Raw genomic sequence first — 13754 nt, 5'->3', positions numbered from 1 at the left:
GCCTTGTTTGTGCCGGTCCTGGGGAAGCGGGCCAGTCTGAGGCCAGCGAGCGCGTTTCGGACCGCGGGACACGGGGGGACGCTGGGAGTCAGGGGCAGTGCGGCGGGGCCCGTCCTCTCTCTCTCTGACTGGGTTGCTGGAAGGCGGGCTGTCCGGGAGGGAGAGCAGTGATAGGGTTCCCGAGGAGGGGCAGCAGTGCAGACTGCAGCCGCGGAGTGTCTCTGTGCGTCAGCACTCGTCCCTCTCTCTCTCTCTCTCCCTCTCTCTCTCTCTCTCCCTCTCTCTCCGTCTGCTCACACCATGGAGCCCAACAGCCCAAAGAAGATCCAGTTCTCCGTGCCTCTTTTCCAGAGCCAGCTGGACCCGCAGGCAGCGGAACATGTGAGTGGACCCGGCTGTGTGTGGGGGGAGAGGGCTGTAGTGTGGGGCTGCTGGAGGGTTATCCTCCTGCATTTGAGCTGGTGATAATGTGTGCTCGCTGTGCCTTAGTTGCACATACTTGTTTTTGTGTAGTGTTGATGGCGGACAGGGGAATTGTGATTATTCTGGACTGAGATTGGACTGAAAGGGCTTAGAGTCTGTGCTGTGAGTTTAAACTGTCTGAGTCGCCACTTCTCTTACAAACAGTAATTTGGAACAAAGTGTTGTAAGGAACGCAGTGCCTGAGGAAAATTGTATCATTTTATTGTCTGGCGCATTAATTATCTTGAACACATTTTCGTCCTTTCTTTCTAAATGCCCAATGCATTTACTTTCACATAATTACCATATCCATCAGGAATATGCATTGGATTGAGATGAGGCATTTTCAATGACCAGGGTAGGTCAAAGTGGTGAATTTTACAAAAGCGTACCGCCGTGTATTGAAATCTAGCCTTAGGGGGAGAAAGAGGAGTGTGTGAAACAGGCTTGACTCACCCAGCATGGGATTGTGGGTGAGTTCTACTGGACACAGTGACCGCCAGAGACCCAGCGGGGACTGAGTTTGTTTTTGGCATTGCTGTTATTGCAGTATAAAGCCTAGCCTCACCTGAAGCGGCTGTCGAACAAAATCTCCCATACGGCTCGCTCATTACTAGGCGAGCTAAAATAAAGAAGTAATGAGGACCCAGTGTATCAAATTCATCATTTTAAGTGGTTATCAATCTGGCCAGGGGGTGGGGGAGCGGCGGGGCGGGGGGGTGTTAAAGCAGGGTCTGGTGTCTGGTGTCAGAATAGCTCATGTAAAAATGTGGTGTTGACCTGAAAATTCAGAGATTAAATGGCAGGTCTGCCACGGCTGCCGGTGGCCAATAGCAGTGATATTCTGTGCTGAAGCCCCATGAAGCACACTGTAGATGTGAGGATGGCCCGGCGGGGCGGGTGATTGGTCGAGCCGAGCCCACACCCTCACTCCCTCCCCTTGTCTCCCACAGATCCGCAAGAGGAGACCTACACCAGCCACGCTGGTCATCTACAAGGACCCGTCAGCCGCAGGTGAGCCTCAGTGATGGGGGGGTTGGGGGGGATTGCGATGCGGTACAGTGCCGTGACCGGATGTGCTCAGGTTACCAACCAGGCCGTCACTCCACTGGCTCTCACACAGTAACCTCCTCTCTGGTCCGATAACCGCCAAGGATGAGAGGGCAGACAGGCGTGAAAACAGACGGCTCTCCCTGCTCCTGCTGTCTTCTTCCTGTTAGAAGTAAGAGATAGCGGGGAAATGTTTGTCTGAAAAGGGAGGACGTTGAGGGAACGGGAGAACAGTTTCGGATCTGAAATCTAACCTTGAGTTTCAGCGGCGTAACATGTCGTGCGTGACAGCAGGCCCGCGTCAGAAACACCCCCCTCCCTCATCCCCACCCCGTGGCGTCGGCATATGGAGCCGAAAGCGTAGTACAGACACAGCAGAGTCCTCTCTGCAGGGTCAGCGCAACCACAGGCACGTCCACTTCCTGCCCTCTCACACCGCCTTCATCACAAAGAACCGACATTCACCACCAATCACAGCCCAGCATCGCGGCCGTGTAGTGCAGCACTTCGGTAGGTTCTAAAGCTGCATCAGAATCTGGCGTGCACAGTCACTGGTGTATGTGTGCTGGTTTATGCAGTTAGTGTAGGATGACTGCAGGCTTTTAGATGACATCACTCTTTGAAGAAGAGAAAGAGCAGCCAGTTCCTCCCTCGGGGAGAGGATTTGAGTGACCTGATTGCAGTTACTCAGTGTGAAAGTTCCCCGCGATTGAGAAGGCAGAGCCTTCAGGGTCTGCATTAAGGGGCGAACAGGGCGTGTCATAAAGAGTTTCTACAGGCTGAGAGGAACATGAGCCTGAACATTATAGAGGAAGTAAATGGTACTGCTGTCATGTTCAGAAGATTATATTTATGTACGTTACATTACTTTCATTTATCAGATGCTCTTATCAGAGTGACTTCCAGCACAAGAGAACAGAAGTGTATCCTTTCAGCTGAATGAGCAACAGTGTCAATGCCAATCACAGTGCTGAGATCGCAAAAGCATTCCCGGATCAACGCAACCTATATGACAGAGGAAATACATGCTAATGCATACCCTAAGCAAAGCTTAAACACATAAATAATTACACATAAGAGGTGCCAAAGCAGTCACAGCAAAGTGATCATTATAAGTGATCATTTTAAGTAAGTTTTCAGTGATCTTTTATCACAGATCGGTCAAATGAGTTTTAATTCAAGACGCGTGTCAGCGCGTTTCAGGGCTAAAACAGAAGCCGAATCCTCAATGCCCTCATCATTGCAATCAATCCCTATTCCCCTCCTCCAGTACTGGAAATCAGTTCAGTAAAAACACAACAACCCTTTTTTTTTTTTTTTTTATTCCTTTGTTTTCAGCATTTTACATTAATCACGAAAAGGGTACTAACAATGTCATTTCAGTTAATAACTGAAATTGTATTTAGGTAACAGTGTCAGCCCATTTTGTTGTTTGTAGCATTATTTTTTAGTTTCTCCCTGAAATGTTCTGCACATTTCTGAAAGGTAAGGAGGGCCTCATGCCAGCTTCACAACATTTTGTTTTAGTATCAGGATGCCAGTCCTCAGGCAGTGTATGAAATCTCAGATAGAGATGAGGTGCTGTGTCTGAGTCATACAGGTTACACTCACTAACACTAACACTGAGTGTACCTAAAATACAGGCTACACTCACTGATTAACACTAACACTGAGTGTTCCTAACATACAGGCTACACTCACTGATTAACACTAACACTGAGTGTTCCTAACATACAGGCTACACTCACTGATTAACACTAACACTGAGTGTTCCTAACATACAGGCTACACTCACTGATTAACACTAACACTGAGTGTTCCTAACATACAGGCTACACTCACTGACAAACAAGACAGCCTGTCCATGATATATCTCCTGCAGAATCCCCAATGAGAAGGCAATTTCCAGATCAGTGTCCAACAAGAGGTCTCAGTGCCTTTGTTCAGTGGGGTATGTTCACACTTATCTGGGGTTCAATCACATCCTCGGCAAAGTTGAGACTCACAGTGACCTTGACCATGTAATTATGTGACCATGTGACTGCCAGCAAGGTCAAGGGGTCCACAGCTCAACCGTCCTCATCAGATACCTCCTGTTCGGCTTCTATATCTTGCTAACCACACCATTCACTCACCAAGCACACATTACATTACATTGGAATTTAGCAGAAGCACTTATCCTGTGTGTGTGTGCGTGTGTGTGTGCGCGTGTGCCTGTGTGTGTGTGTGTGTGTATGTGTGTGGCAGGGGAGGGGGGGAGACAGATGAACAACGATGATGTCACTCCTCCGCTGGATGGAACGTGTTGTCCCGGTCACTGCTGGGCAGCGTCCTTGCTCATGTTCTTGTCTCCATGGCAAAGTATCGTGCGCAGATCTAAGGGTGGTACTCACAGCATGTTCAGAATTAGTAAGCCTAGCAACATGTACAAGGGAAGTTGTCCAAGTTTTATATATTTCACCTGATTTGCTGAGTGTGTGTGTGTTTTATGTACTGTGATTGTCTGCTTTCCGCTGCAGAGTAATTATGCCAGTGTCCTGTCACGGCACTCCTATGGATGGTTTTAATACTTCATGGTGATTGTTGTCATGTTTTGATGCTAGTTTTGTTTTTGGAGATTTGCATTAATGCACTTGCATAAAGGGTGTTAAAGCCTGTGAAACAGCCAGCGCTCATTTTCAGAGCACCGGGCTCGCAGCTGATCTGGGTGCACGCTGTGCGCAGTGGGGCAGTGTGCAGGGGCTCGGGAGCCTGCGTACAGACTGATCCCAGACCCTCATTCCTCTCGGCTCTCTCTGGAGACCCACAGTCAGCGGTCTGCGGGACTGTTCTTCAGAACGTTCCGCTAATAACAAGCGGCTCTTTGTCAAGCTGCCACTTCTCTCTAATCAGATTCCCACATTCATTCTTTCACACAGCGACGCTCCGAAGCTCAGGGGTCAAGTGTTATTCACATGTAATTCACTGCCTTCTCTTATAACAAAAGAGGCTTCTTTACCATTGTCACTCTCGTCGAGGTTGAAATGAACACTGGTTTATGTTTTTTGCGTCACCTACTGCACTATCTTCTGCACCACGTCAGTTTAACCCCAGTATGTCCTTATTAGCTGCTTTTGTAAGGACAAACGGTGTCAGAATACATGACTGTTTGGCTTATGTGTTATAGTCTCATGTTGTATCAAAAAATTCATTTTGAATGATTTATGTCTGTCTCATACTTGACATTCACAACAGACATATTGGCTACATAGACAATATGCTCAATGAATTATATATGATCATTTATGATAAATAGAAACCACAATTCGCATCAGTCATTATTACTGAATTGATCAAAACTGCATTTAACTGAGGGGGTTTAACTCTGGGATTGAAATGTTAATAGTAAATGTAGTGTTATTAGCTAATAATTCTTCTGTTGTTATTTCTTTGCTTAAAAATACATGATCTCATCTGAGTACAAGAAAGAAAATATATATGGATCCAGCATCTAGGGTATACCTGACTAGCAAGTTTCAGCAGTGTGCAGATATAGGACATCACCTTGGCTTCACCCACTCTCTGAAGCATTAACCTGGTATTAGGACAGTTTCATTACTGTACAACATCACACCAGCTACCTATTCAGCTACTTATTATTTACTGCTCTAGTGGAGTGCTTGGGCTTTGCGATTTGACGTGTGTCCATAGGTGTATGTCCCCTGTGCCTAGTTTTATATCTACATTTGTAATCATTTGCGTTTAACTTCCAGTGGGTTCTGTATGAACACAGTGCTCTTTGTGAATGACATTTTGAGGGGCGTGGGGAGTAGGGGGGGTGGGATTGGGGAGCTAATAAAATTAACTCTTAGGGCCGCTACGGTTTATTAAAAGTAATATGTTTTTTAGCCGTCAGCTCATAAAGTCTCCCCTCCAATAAAGACTGTGAATGAAGCCGTAAGCGAGTGTTTTCCCTGGACTGCTGTGATGTGAGAGTTCCTCTGCATCAGCAGTGCTCTTGTAAAGGAAGGCAAGGGCGTTCTTCCAGGCACTTTATGCAGGTCTGGGATCAGCACAAGGCTTTTTCCTGGCCACAGTTCCTCACTGCATTACGTCATGGAGCCTGAGTACACAGACTCCCCGCATGTTACCTGCCCACGCAGGAGATTGCTGGACAATGGCCGATACCAACTGTCCTCTTTTTTTTAATCCTTAATTTCTTTTCCTCTGATTCCTGGGCCACATTTTCTGTTTGTTTTACCGTTAAGCAGCTCTGTCATTTACACTAGCTTCTCTTTCACAACTTGCTCTCTGTGTTTGCTTTCTTCCTGAAGTGTTTCCATATGCTGCATATATGGTGCCTCCATATGCTTCTAATTTTCCCTCTACACGATGCAATTATGAATATGATATTCTCCCAGTGTTCAAATTTGTGCAATCACAAGCACTTCTTAAATAGTTTTTTAGCCGTCATTTGTAAAATTTTTATTTGTTTGTTATGAAAGAACATTAAAGGTTCTACCCTTTATGAAGGAAATTCTGACTCTGGGGTGTACTCGTAAGTGAGAATTATTTAATATTAGCAGAGAACAAACTCAATCCTGTAACGAGAAATGTCTCAGCATGGTATGCATGTGCGTCATGCCTGTTATTAATAAGGCTAATAAGGCTAAAATAAAGCAGTCTTTCTCTGAAGTGCTGGGGCCGTGAACACTGGGATATCAACATGTAGAACAAGGCACACTTTATGCTTGATTTGATTTGATGCCATGTTTTTCTGCATGAAGCTGTCACTCTGAGGCTACCGATATGTGAAAATGCTAAACAAGCTGGCTTTTAATGAATTAACCACAAAGAAATATGGAACCTACAGCCTTTATCAGTAACCCATAACTACTCAAATAATCCATTTCCAAAGTGTCTCATCTGTAAACATGTGATGGGTTTGCATTTTTAGATGACTTTTTTGGTGAAGTGGTTATGCTAACATGTCAGTTGTTCCTATCTAGAGTACATTACGTTATTATCTTTTAGCAGATGGTCTTATCCAGAGCAACTTACATAGGTTACAGTTTTTACGTTATCCATTTATACAGCTGGATATTTACAGAGGCACGTCTGGGTTGAGTACCTTGCCCAAGGGTACAGCAGCAGTGCCCCAGCAGGGAATTGAACCAGCAACCTTGTGGTTATGAGCCCTGCTCCATACCGCTATGCTACACTGCCACTAGAGTCGGTAACAGATTGGAAGGGCTCCAATCCACAGTCAGGCTTCATTGTACTGTGACCTGTGGTCATTTCCCTGCTGGCCCAGATCGATCATACACCGCTGAGTGAGATGATCAATTTCAATTCAGAACAGGTCAGCATGGATGGGTAATTGAGCCAATAAGTCAGATGGGGTCTGTCTAAAGGACCGTGGGGTCGTAAACTATCAGACGCTGACCATTATTCACACCAGCCAGGACTCATTCTCGACACAAATTCCCTCAGTGATCGAGTGTCAGCATGCATCACCTTAGCTGATTTAAAAGTAAAGCTTTCTTCCTATTGTTAACTTACTCTGTAACAATGGTCTTTCTTATGAATACCTCATGATTAGCTACTGCAAAACTAACCTCTTCTTTTTTCTTTGTTTAATTTAGTGTAAAATACTGGTTTGTTTGGGACACTTTTGACAGAAGATGATTGGTTGGAGATTGATTGAGTTGGCAGTAATAGGTCAGATGGCCGATAATGACTCCTGTAATTACCTTCTGCTTTCCCAGGATCAGAAGACCGACGGAACACTAGCAGCCAGGCAGAGGTGAGACAAAAGGCACCTTCAAACATTATATTTATGTTAAATCTGTTATCTGACAGAGCACTCCTCTAAACCAAAGCCTTGTGTCTAGAAAAGCTGCTTCAGATTGTTGGTTTGTGTGTTTTTTTTTCTGTACACTAATATATGAAAGGCCCCCTACAGATGAGCAGATGGCGTTTTGATTTTATAAGAAGGGAAGTTATGTCTCATGTGGTGGCATTTCTGATGCAGTTGTCATTGATTACCATGGTGTTTCCGTTCTTGAAATAGCATTTATGAAACTGGACCTTTTCCATGTTTTTTTCCCACGATTCCCTTTTACCAGGGCCAGAGTGCAGAGGTATCCCCTGCCCAGAGGAAGAAGAGTGTCTACACCCCTCCTGTGATGAAAGGTATCCCATCAGCCATTGCATGAGCATCTCTCTGTCTGCTGTCTGTCACAACCAACATTCACAGGAAGTGTACATGCCAGAGAAACATAGCAACACACCTAAATTAAAGGAGATACTGCAATTGTCCATATCGTCACTGTTTATCTTTGCCTGATGAATATATTTCTTTTCATAGTTAGACCACTGTATGTTTCAAAACATGCTTCTCACTCTTGCTTTGTTAGTGCACACAATGCAAAATACAAAGGCTATTCAACCAATGCGGATTCATTTTTCTGGGGTCTCATGATACGAGAATATGAGCCTGTGTTCTCGTGGTTTGCAGTTGCTGTGTTTTATAGCTATTAATATGTCTTGAATAAGTGGCTTCATGGAGTCTCTTAGCGTATTACTTTTAATGGAAAATACAGAAGAAGCTTGAATATATTGTCATATTTCCCCTGGAAACAGCATACACTGTACTAAGTACAGCGCTGGACGAATCGACTGAGAGTCTGTGTTTGCCCTGAGGGGCCGAGGTTCATGCTAAAATAATGATACGCTCCCTGCGACGGTGTAATACAATGACAGGCTTCCTGCTTTTGGATTCCATGTGATTACGAGATAGACTTCCAGATGAATCAAGAGTTTACCGATTTCCAGCTAGGAAGTTATCAGAAACAATCAAGTTTAGACCTGCGATGGTGAGAGTGAAACACTGTGAAAGACTGTAGAGAGTCTGTTGTGACTTTCATTTGGATAACTGCCTTATTATAAGCTGCTAAGCATGTTAATACTTGACTGAGTTTTCAGTCAGAGGTGTGGGGATGATTGTTCCACAGAATGATGCTGAAGTCCCACTGTATGGTACTGTACCTTTAAGTCTGGATTGTAATTTTCCATGTAGTCTTACTGATCAAAGTTTATGAATGTGACAGAAAAAGGCATGAAGTCACTGAGGATGACGACTCCTTGTGCTGGTGATGTATTGGCCTCATTAGGGCCAGAGACAGGGCTGAGATACAGAAGTGAGATTATCAGTGCCTGCAGCAGGGAGAGTACAGGGTAATAGCTCCTGACGGGAGATGCATGATATACAGTGATGTGTAGAATATGACTGAAGTCCCATTAGTTACCTCTCTCACACACACATACAGACACACACACGCGTGCGCGCACTCACACACAAACACACTAACACTCACACACACACACCCTTTCTTGCATTACTGCTGTTGGATATCAGAATTACAGTTAGCGTTAGCTTCCTCCAGATCCAGACATACCATTTTCAGAAAACATCACAATAGGTATTTACTGTAGATAATTTTATCTCATCTTTTTTGTTTGCGATTAAAGTCTCCTGTGGCACAGAGTATTCACAGAAAGTGATTTACTTAGCAAGTCTCCAGGAAGGTGCCAGAGAGAGGGCATTAATGCAGATAGCTGTGGTAATTAACAAGCTGCATGAGGTGGTACCCTTGTGTGTGTGTGCGCGTATGTGTGTGCGCGCGTGTGTGTGTGCGTGTGTGTGTGCGTTATTTTCAGCCTCGCATCTAGCGAGAGCAGGGTACACCGCTAACAGAGACAGCTTAGAGAGGGCTTTGGTGAAGGCCACATCACTGACTTACGAAGGAAGCGTTTCCTGGAATAGATGCACTAAATGCACATTAGCTCATGCTATTGATCAGAGGAGGGAGTTTCGGCTTGCCTAAGTATCCCTAATCACCTCCTGCCCGGACAGCCTTGGTTTAGCCCATTGTGTGGCTGGTCAGCCTGGCCTCCTTCAGGGAGATGTTGTCTGATGAGGGTGGGCTTACAGCTTCTCTCCTTCATTCAAACAAAAGGAAGAACCATACACAGTAACACGCTTTGTTCCTTAGCATTCTAAGTCAAGATAATGTAGAGTCACTTAGAGACCACTGGCTTTCATCCCGTTTCCTCAGATGTTAACTGGATAAGACCATCTGCTTAACACAGATCCCTTGGTGAATCTGTGTGCTATAATATGGTCTGAGTCCTGTCAAAGGTAGTCTTGCTTTCCAGTCTGAGTCCTGTGGTTTAGGTACCATCTCAGCACACTGCTGTGCTCGATATAGAGGTTATAATGGATGGATTTAGTGAGTTAATTACAACAGATAAACATCTATGAAGCTGGAGCAAATGTAAGCTGTTAGCATTGGGCAGTGAAGTTGACAGGCATAAGGGGTAAGATTTATCTTACTCTGGGTATGACTAATGTGCATCCTCTGCCTCTCTTTTGCTTCTTTTTCCATTGTTGTTATCATTCTTATCCTTATGTTTTATTGTTTTTCATTTATCCATTCATTTCCCTGCTTATTGATATCTATACAGGAGAGCCACCGGAGTCTCGACAGGAAAACCTTCCCAGTCCCTCGTCTCTCTCTCGATAGGTTAGCGTATCCAGGCCTGTCCTGGCTGCGTCTTGTTGTAGCTGCCCTTGTTGTGGCCCAGCCTTTTCCAGCAGAATACTTTGACGTATCTGGAGAATTTCAAAACGTGGCTATCATTTTCCAGCAAGGAAAAACTTGTAACATGTTCAGTGGAACACGAAAGAGCAGCTTTGTTGTTCATTTTATCTGTATGTGGAATGTTGATTTTCTGTGAAAGGAATCGTAACAAATTGAATAAACAGACTCTTTCGAAAATGTTTTGCAGTAGATGAATTCATAGAGACATTATTTTTTTATTATTAAATTCCATGCTCTGCTTTCCTGGAATGTTTTGAACTAACGCAAATGCATTCCATAAAGCGGATGCAACAGAATGGAGCGATACAGCCATAGCGTGATGCTTTAAATGTGATAAAGCAGCTCATAGTAGTGCCAGTAGGTCTTAATTTAGTGAGACTTCATACGTCTATGATTTTAACAAAAAATACGTTGCTGTCTGTTATGCCTTTGTTCCTTGTGCATAAGATGATAATCACCCTCACAAACGCAGGGAGAGGCTCCCTCAGACCGCAGAGAGAGGCATTCAGACAGATGAAAGGCCAGTCAATGGAGTGGCCGGCTTTCCTCTGACAGCTTTGATGTGGGCGCGTAGGGAATGGCGGCCGTGGTGAGGAAGCGTTCGGGGATTGGAGGAGAGGGTTCAGGGTGTGGGGGCTCTCTCAGCGAGCAGGCTCAGCTGATGAGGGCTCCTCCTCTCTCCCTCAGAGCCACATTGGGGGGGGTGGAGGGGCTTCAGGGCGTGAGGCTCTCTGGGTGGGCGGTGTGGGGCTGTCTTGGCAGGCAGTGTGAGGTGATGAGGGCTCTTCCTGTGTCCCTCCCGCAGGCAGGGGGGAGGCTGTCTGTCTGAGATCTGCGCTGGGGGGTGGGGTTCAGGGTGTGGGGCTGTCTTGGCAGGCAGTGTGAGCTGACGAGGGCTCTGTGTGTCCCTCCCACAGGCAGGGATCAGGCTCTCCTCCCCAGATCTGCGCAGGACGAGAGGGATGGCCAGCGCAGCTCACACTCACAGCCGCACCCAGACACGCCCACAGAGGAGTGGTCAGGGACCCCGCCCAGGCGCAAAGACACGCCCTACCAGCACCAGCACCTGTTCACCCCAGGTAGGGCCGCTCTGACACCCAGCACCCCGTAGCGTCAGCGCCCACCCAGACTGGACCTGCAGGGACAGTGCTCTCCCTGGTCAGATTTCTTTTTAAAGCTGCCTGGATGTAGCGCAGTCACATTGCAGTCCTGTGGCAACAGTCTCTAGCCATGAGCCACTTAGCGAGATCACCAAATCTTCTCCTTTCCAACAGCTGTATGTGATGCTAAAGCACTTAAACTCAGTTTAAGTGTCGTGTCACTTTTGTCTGATTCTCTTCATTGGGCGTTTCGTTTGTTTAGCAAGTATTCTATTCTTAGCCAGCTGGACGACCACAGCAGCGTTCTCTATAGCTGAAGGCACGTGTGCCGGCTTAGTGCGGGGGTTCTTTCGATTCTCCGATGTCACAGCAGATGAAGGTGTCTTACTCTTCGCATGCGAGCCTTACGCAGGCCTCTCTCCCAAACAGAGGGCAAGCTCCTTAAGATGGCGAGGGAGTCCTCCTTTCCTGAGGAGGAGGAGGGCCTGAACGAGCAGGAGGAAGATGGGAACCAGTAAAGGGGTCCAAAAGCACCCCCACATCCAGAACCTCTGCGTCAGTGACCAAAACGCAAGAATGGAGGAAAAACGTTTTTTTTTACCGCCAAAGGAACTCAGTCTGACTACTTCCTGCCCACGCTGGCATCCTTTATCTTAGTGTCCGATGGCAGGCCAGTTAGGCTCTGATTAGCCTCTCCTTTCTTTCCAGGGCAGACATTGACCGTACTCTCTCTCACTCTCACAGTGTACATGCACTTCATTGTTGTTGATCATCTGAAATTGTGATGAGACAAGACGACCAGCTTACAGTTATTGTAGCAATACTGAGAAAATCCATTTAGTAATTACCTGACGACATGATACAAATGATATCTTTATTTTTGAAGGCCAGAAAAACATTCCTTTCTATTCGATAACCTCTTTCATGCCCTCTGTGTATGTGGAAAAATATTTTTTGAATAAAGCCTGATAAATGAATTTCTGATAAATGAAGGTGAGGAATTTTGTAGAGGGTTTTCTTTCTGTGGGAAATGTTTTTAATACAGAACACAGCACTGAAGGAACAGGAATAAGACACAGCACAGCGCGTTTCTGTGGATGACCAGGGGCACCGGGTTACAGTTAAGGTACGTTTATGCCTCCCCGATCAGACAAGTGCAAAACCCAGGAGCTAATCTTAACCCTAATCATGTCTGACTACCCCCTGTAGATTTTTGTCTACACTTTTTTAAACAGATATGAGACCAATATGCAAACATCTACACTAAACACACAATCTTGCAGATGGCAGTGGTGTGACGGGAGTATTGCGTATACTTCTGCCACGCAGGTTCACCTTTTGGGCACAGTGCTCTGATTGGCTGAGATTTGACACCTGTGGGTGAGTCACAGGTGTGTAAAGAAAATTTTGATAGATTTGACAGGGTTTCTCAAACCCCTGTTAAAAGCAAAAACCAGTAATACACATCTAAGCACTTCCAATTATTTTAGTATATACTCCGAGCCTTTAAATACTGTATCTTCAGTTTATATTGGACTTAGTTTTACTAATATTTCCTAAAAAAAATGTTTGCCCCTCCAGAGTCCGTTTTTACACTAGTTTGTGAGTGTGTGTGTGTGTGTGTGTGTGTGTGTGTGTGTGTGTGTGTGTGTGTGTGTGTGTAGATGTATTTACAACAAATAAAATAGATTAACTAAGATGAATGAACCTATTCTCTGTTCTGCCTGCACTCCACTGAAAAGCCTGGACTGTGGGCAGTATGACTTCATAAACACCCTTTTTATAAACAGCTAATCTTATGATGTCCATGCCAATTAGACGTGGCTATAAAGACCTGCTCCTAAATGAGGTGTTTTATAACCATCTGAAATGAAAGGGTTTTCATTCATCCTGGCACTATTTTTTATGCGCTGGTTACAATGAGAAAATTTATCCGAGCCTGTTTCCAATCTTAGCTGCCTCTTCTGAATTACAAAGTATTATAATCTATAACAAAAATGCTCATGCAAACATGCCAATTTACTTACACTTACAATTCATATATATCAGATTATTTGCAAAAATAGCTCTGCCACTCAACATGACACCAGCCTGTAGCCAACAGTTTTGTCCAGGTTATCTCACACTCACACAAACACCACAGAGGCACTAGTCCAAACAAATGCTACCTCGTGTTTATTCTCTTCTCGCCAATGGGCCCTAGAGTTTATCATTCTAGCCTCTGAAACACAATGGGCCTTCCCCAGTGTGCTAAGCTAAGCAGCTAATGCAGAAAATGGCCATGGGACAACAGCCAGTTCCTTTCAAAGGGACAGACTGTTGCTCAGGACCTACATTCTAAAAGGGAGATGCCAGGGCTAGCTTGTAACATAGAGACCTTCAGAACCTTTGCACTGTGACATACAGTAGAATCAACACCGCATTTGATGAAACTGACGTGTGAACATATGTGCAGGTCATTACTTTCAGCTGCTGTTCCTGTGTCACACAGAAGGGA

General features: G+C 45.3%; 1 protein-coding gene across 1 annotated transcript; it reads left to right on the top strand.

The window, feature by feature from the left end:
• Nucleotides 1-179: 179 nt before the first annotated feature.
• Nucleotides 180-12513, top strand: LOC118786163 (protein phosphatase 1 regulatory subunit 1C-like). The gene is made up of 6 exons (XM_036541238.1): nt 180-381; nt 1416-1476; nt 7260-7297; nt 7620-7686; nt 11075-11236; nt 11687-12513. Exons 1-6 carry the CDS (start codon nt 301-303, stop codon nt 11773-11775), a joined length of 498 nt encoding a protein of 165 aa, XP_036397131.1. The 5' UTR covers nt 180-300; the 3' UTR covers nt 11776-12513.
• The last annotated feature ends 1241 nt before the right edge of the window (nt 12514-13754 follow it).

This window comes from Megalops cyprinoides, chromosome 11 (genome assembly GCF_013368585.1).
Source record: "Megalops cyprinoides isolate fMegCyp1 chromosome 11, fMegCyp1.pri, whole genome shotgun sequence".
NCBI lineage: Eukaryota > Metazoa > Chordata > Actinopteri > Elopiformes > Megalopidae > Megalops > Megalops cyprinoides.
This window is presented reverse-complemented; position numbering and strand designations above follow the sequence as displayed.

Excerpts from the sequence above, each read along its gene's own strand:
- LOC118786163 (XM_036541238.1), top strand. The coding sequence starts at position 301 with ATGGAGCCCAACAGCCCAAAGAAGATCCAGTTCTCCGTGCCTCTTTTC. Across the intron at positions 1,477-7,259 it reads CAAGGACCCGTCAGCCGCAG|GATCAGAAGACCGACGGAAC; the intron begins GTGAGCCTCAGT and ends CTGCTTTCCCAG. Across the intron at positions 11,237-11,686 it reads CCAGCACCTGTTCACCCCAG|AGGGCAAGCTCCTTAAGATG; the intron begins GTAGGGCCGCTC and ends TCTCCCAAACAG.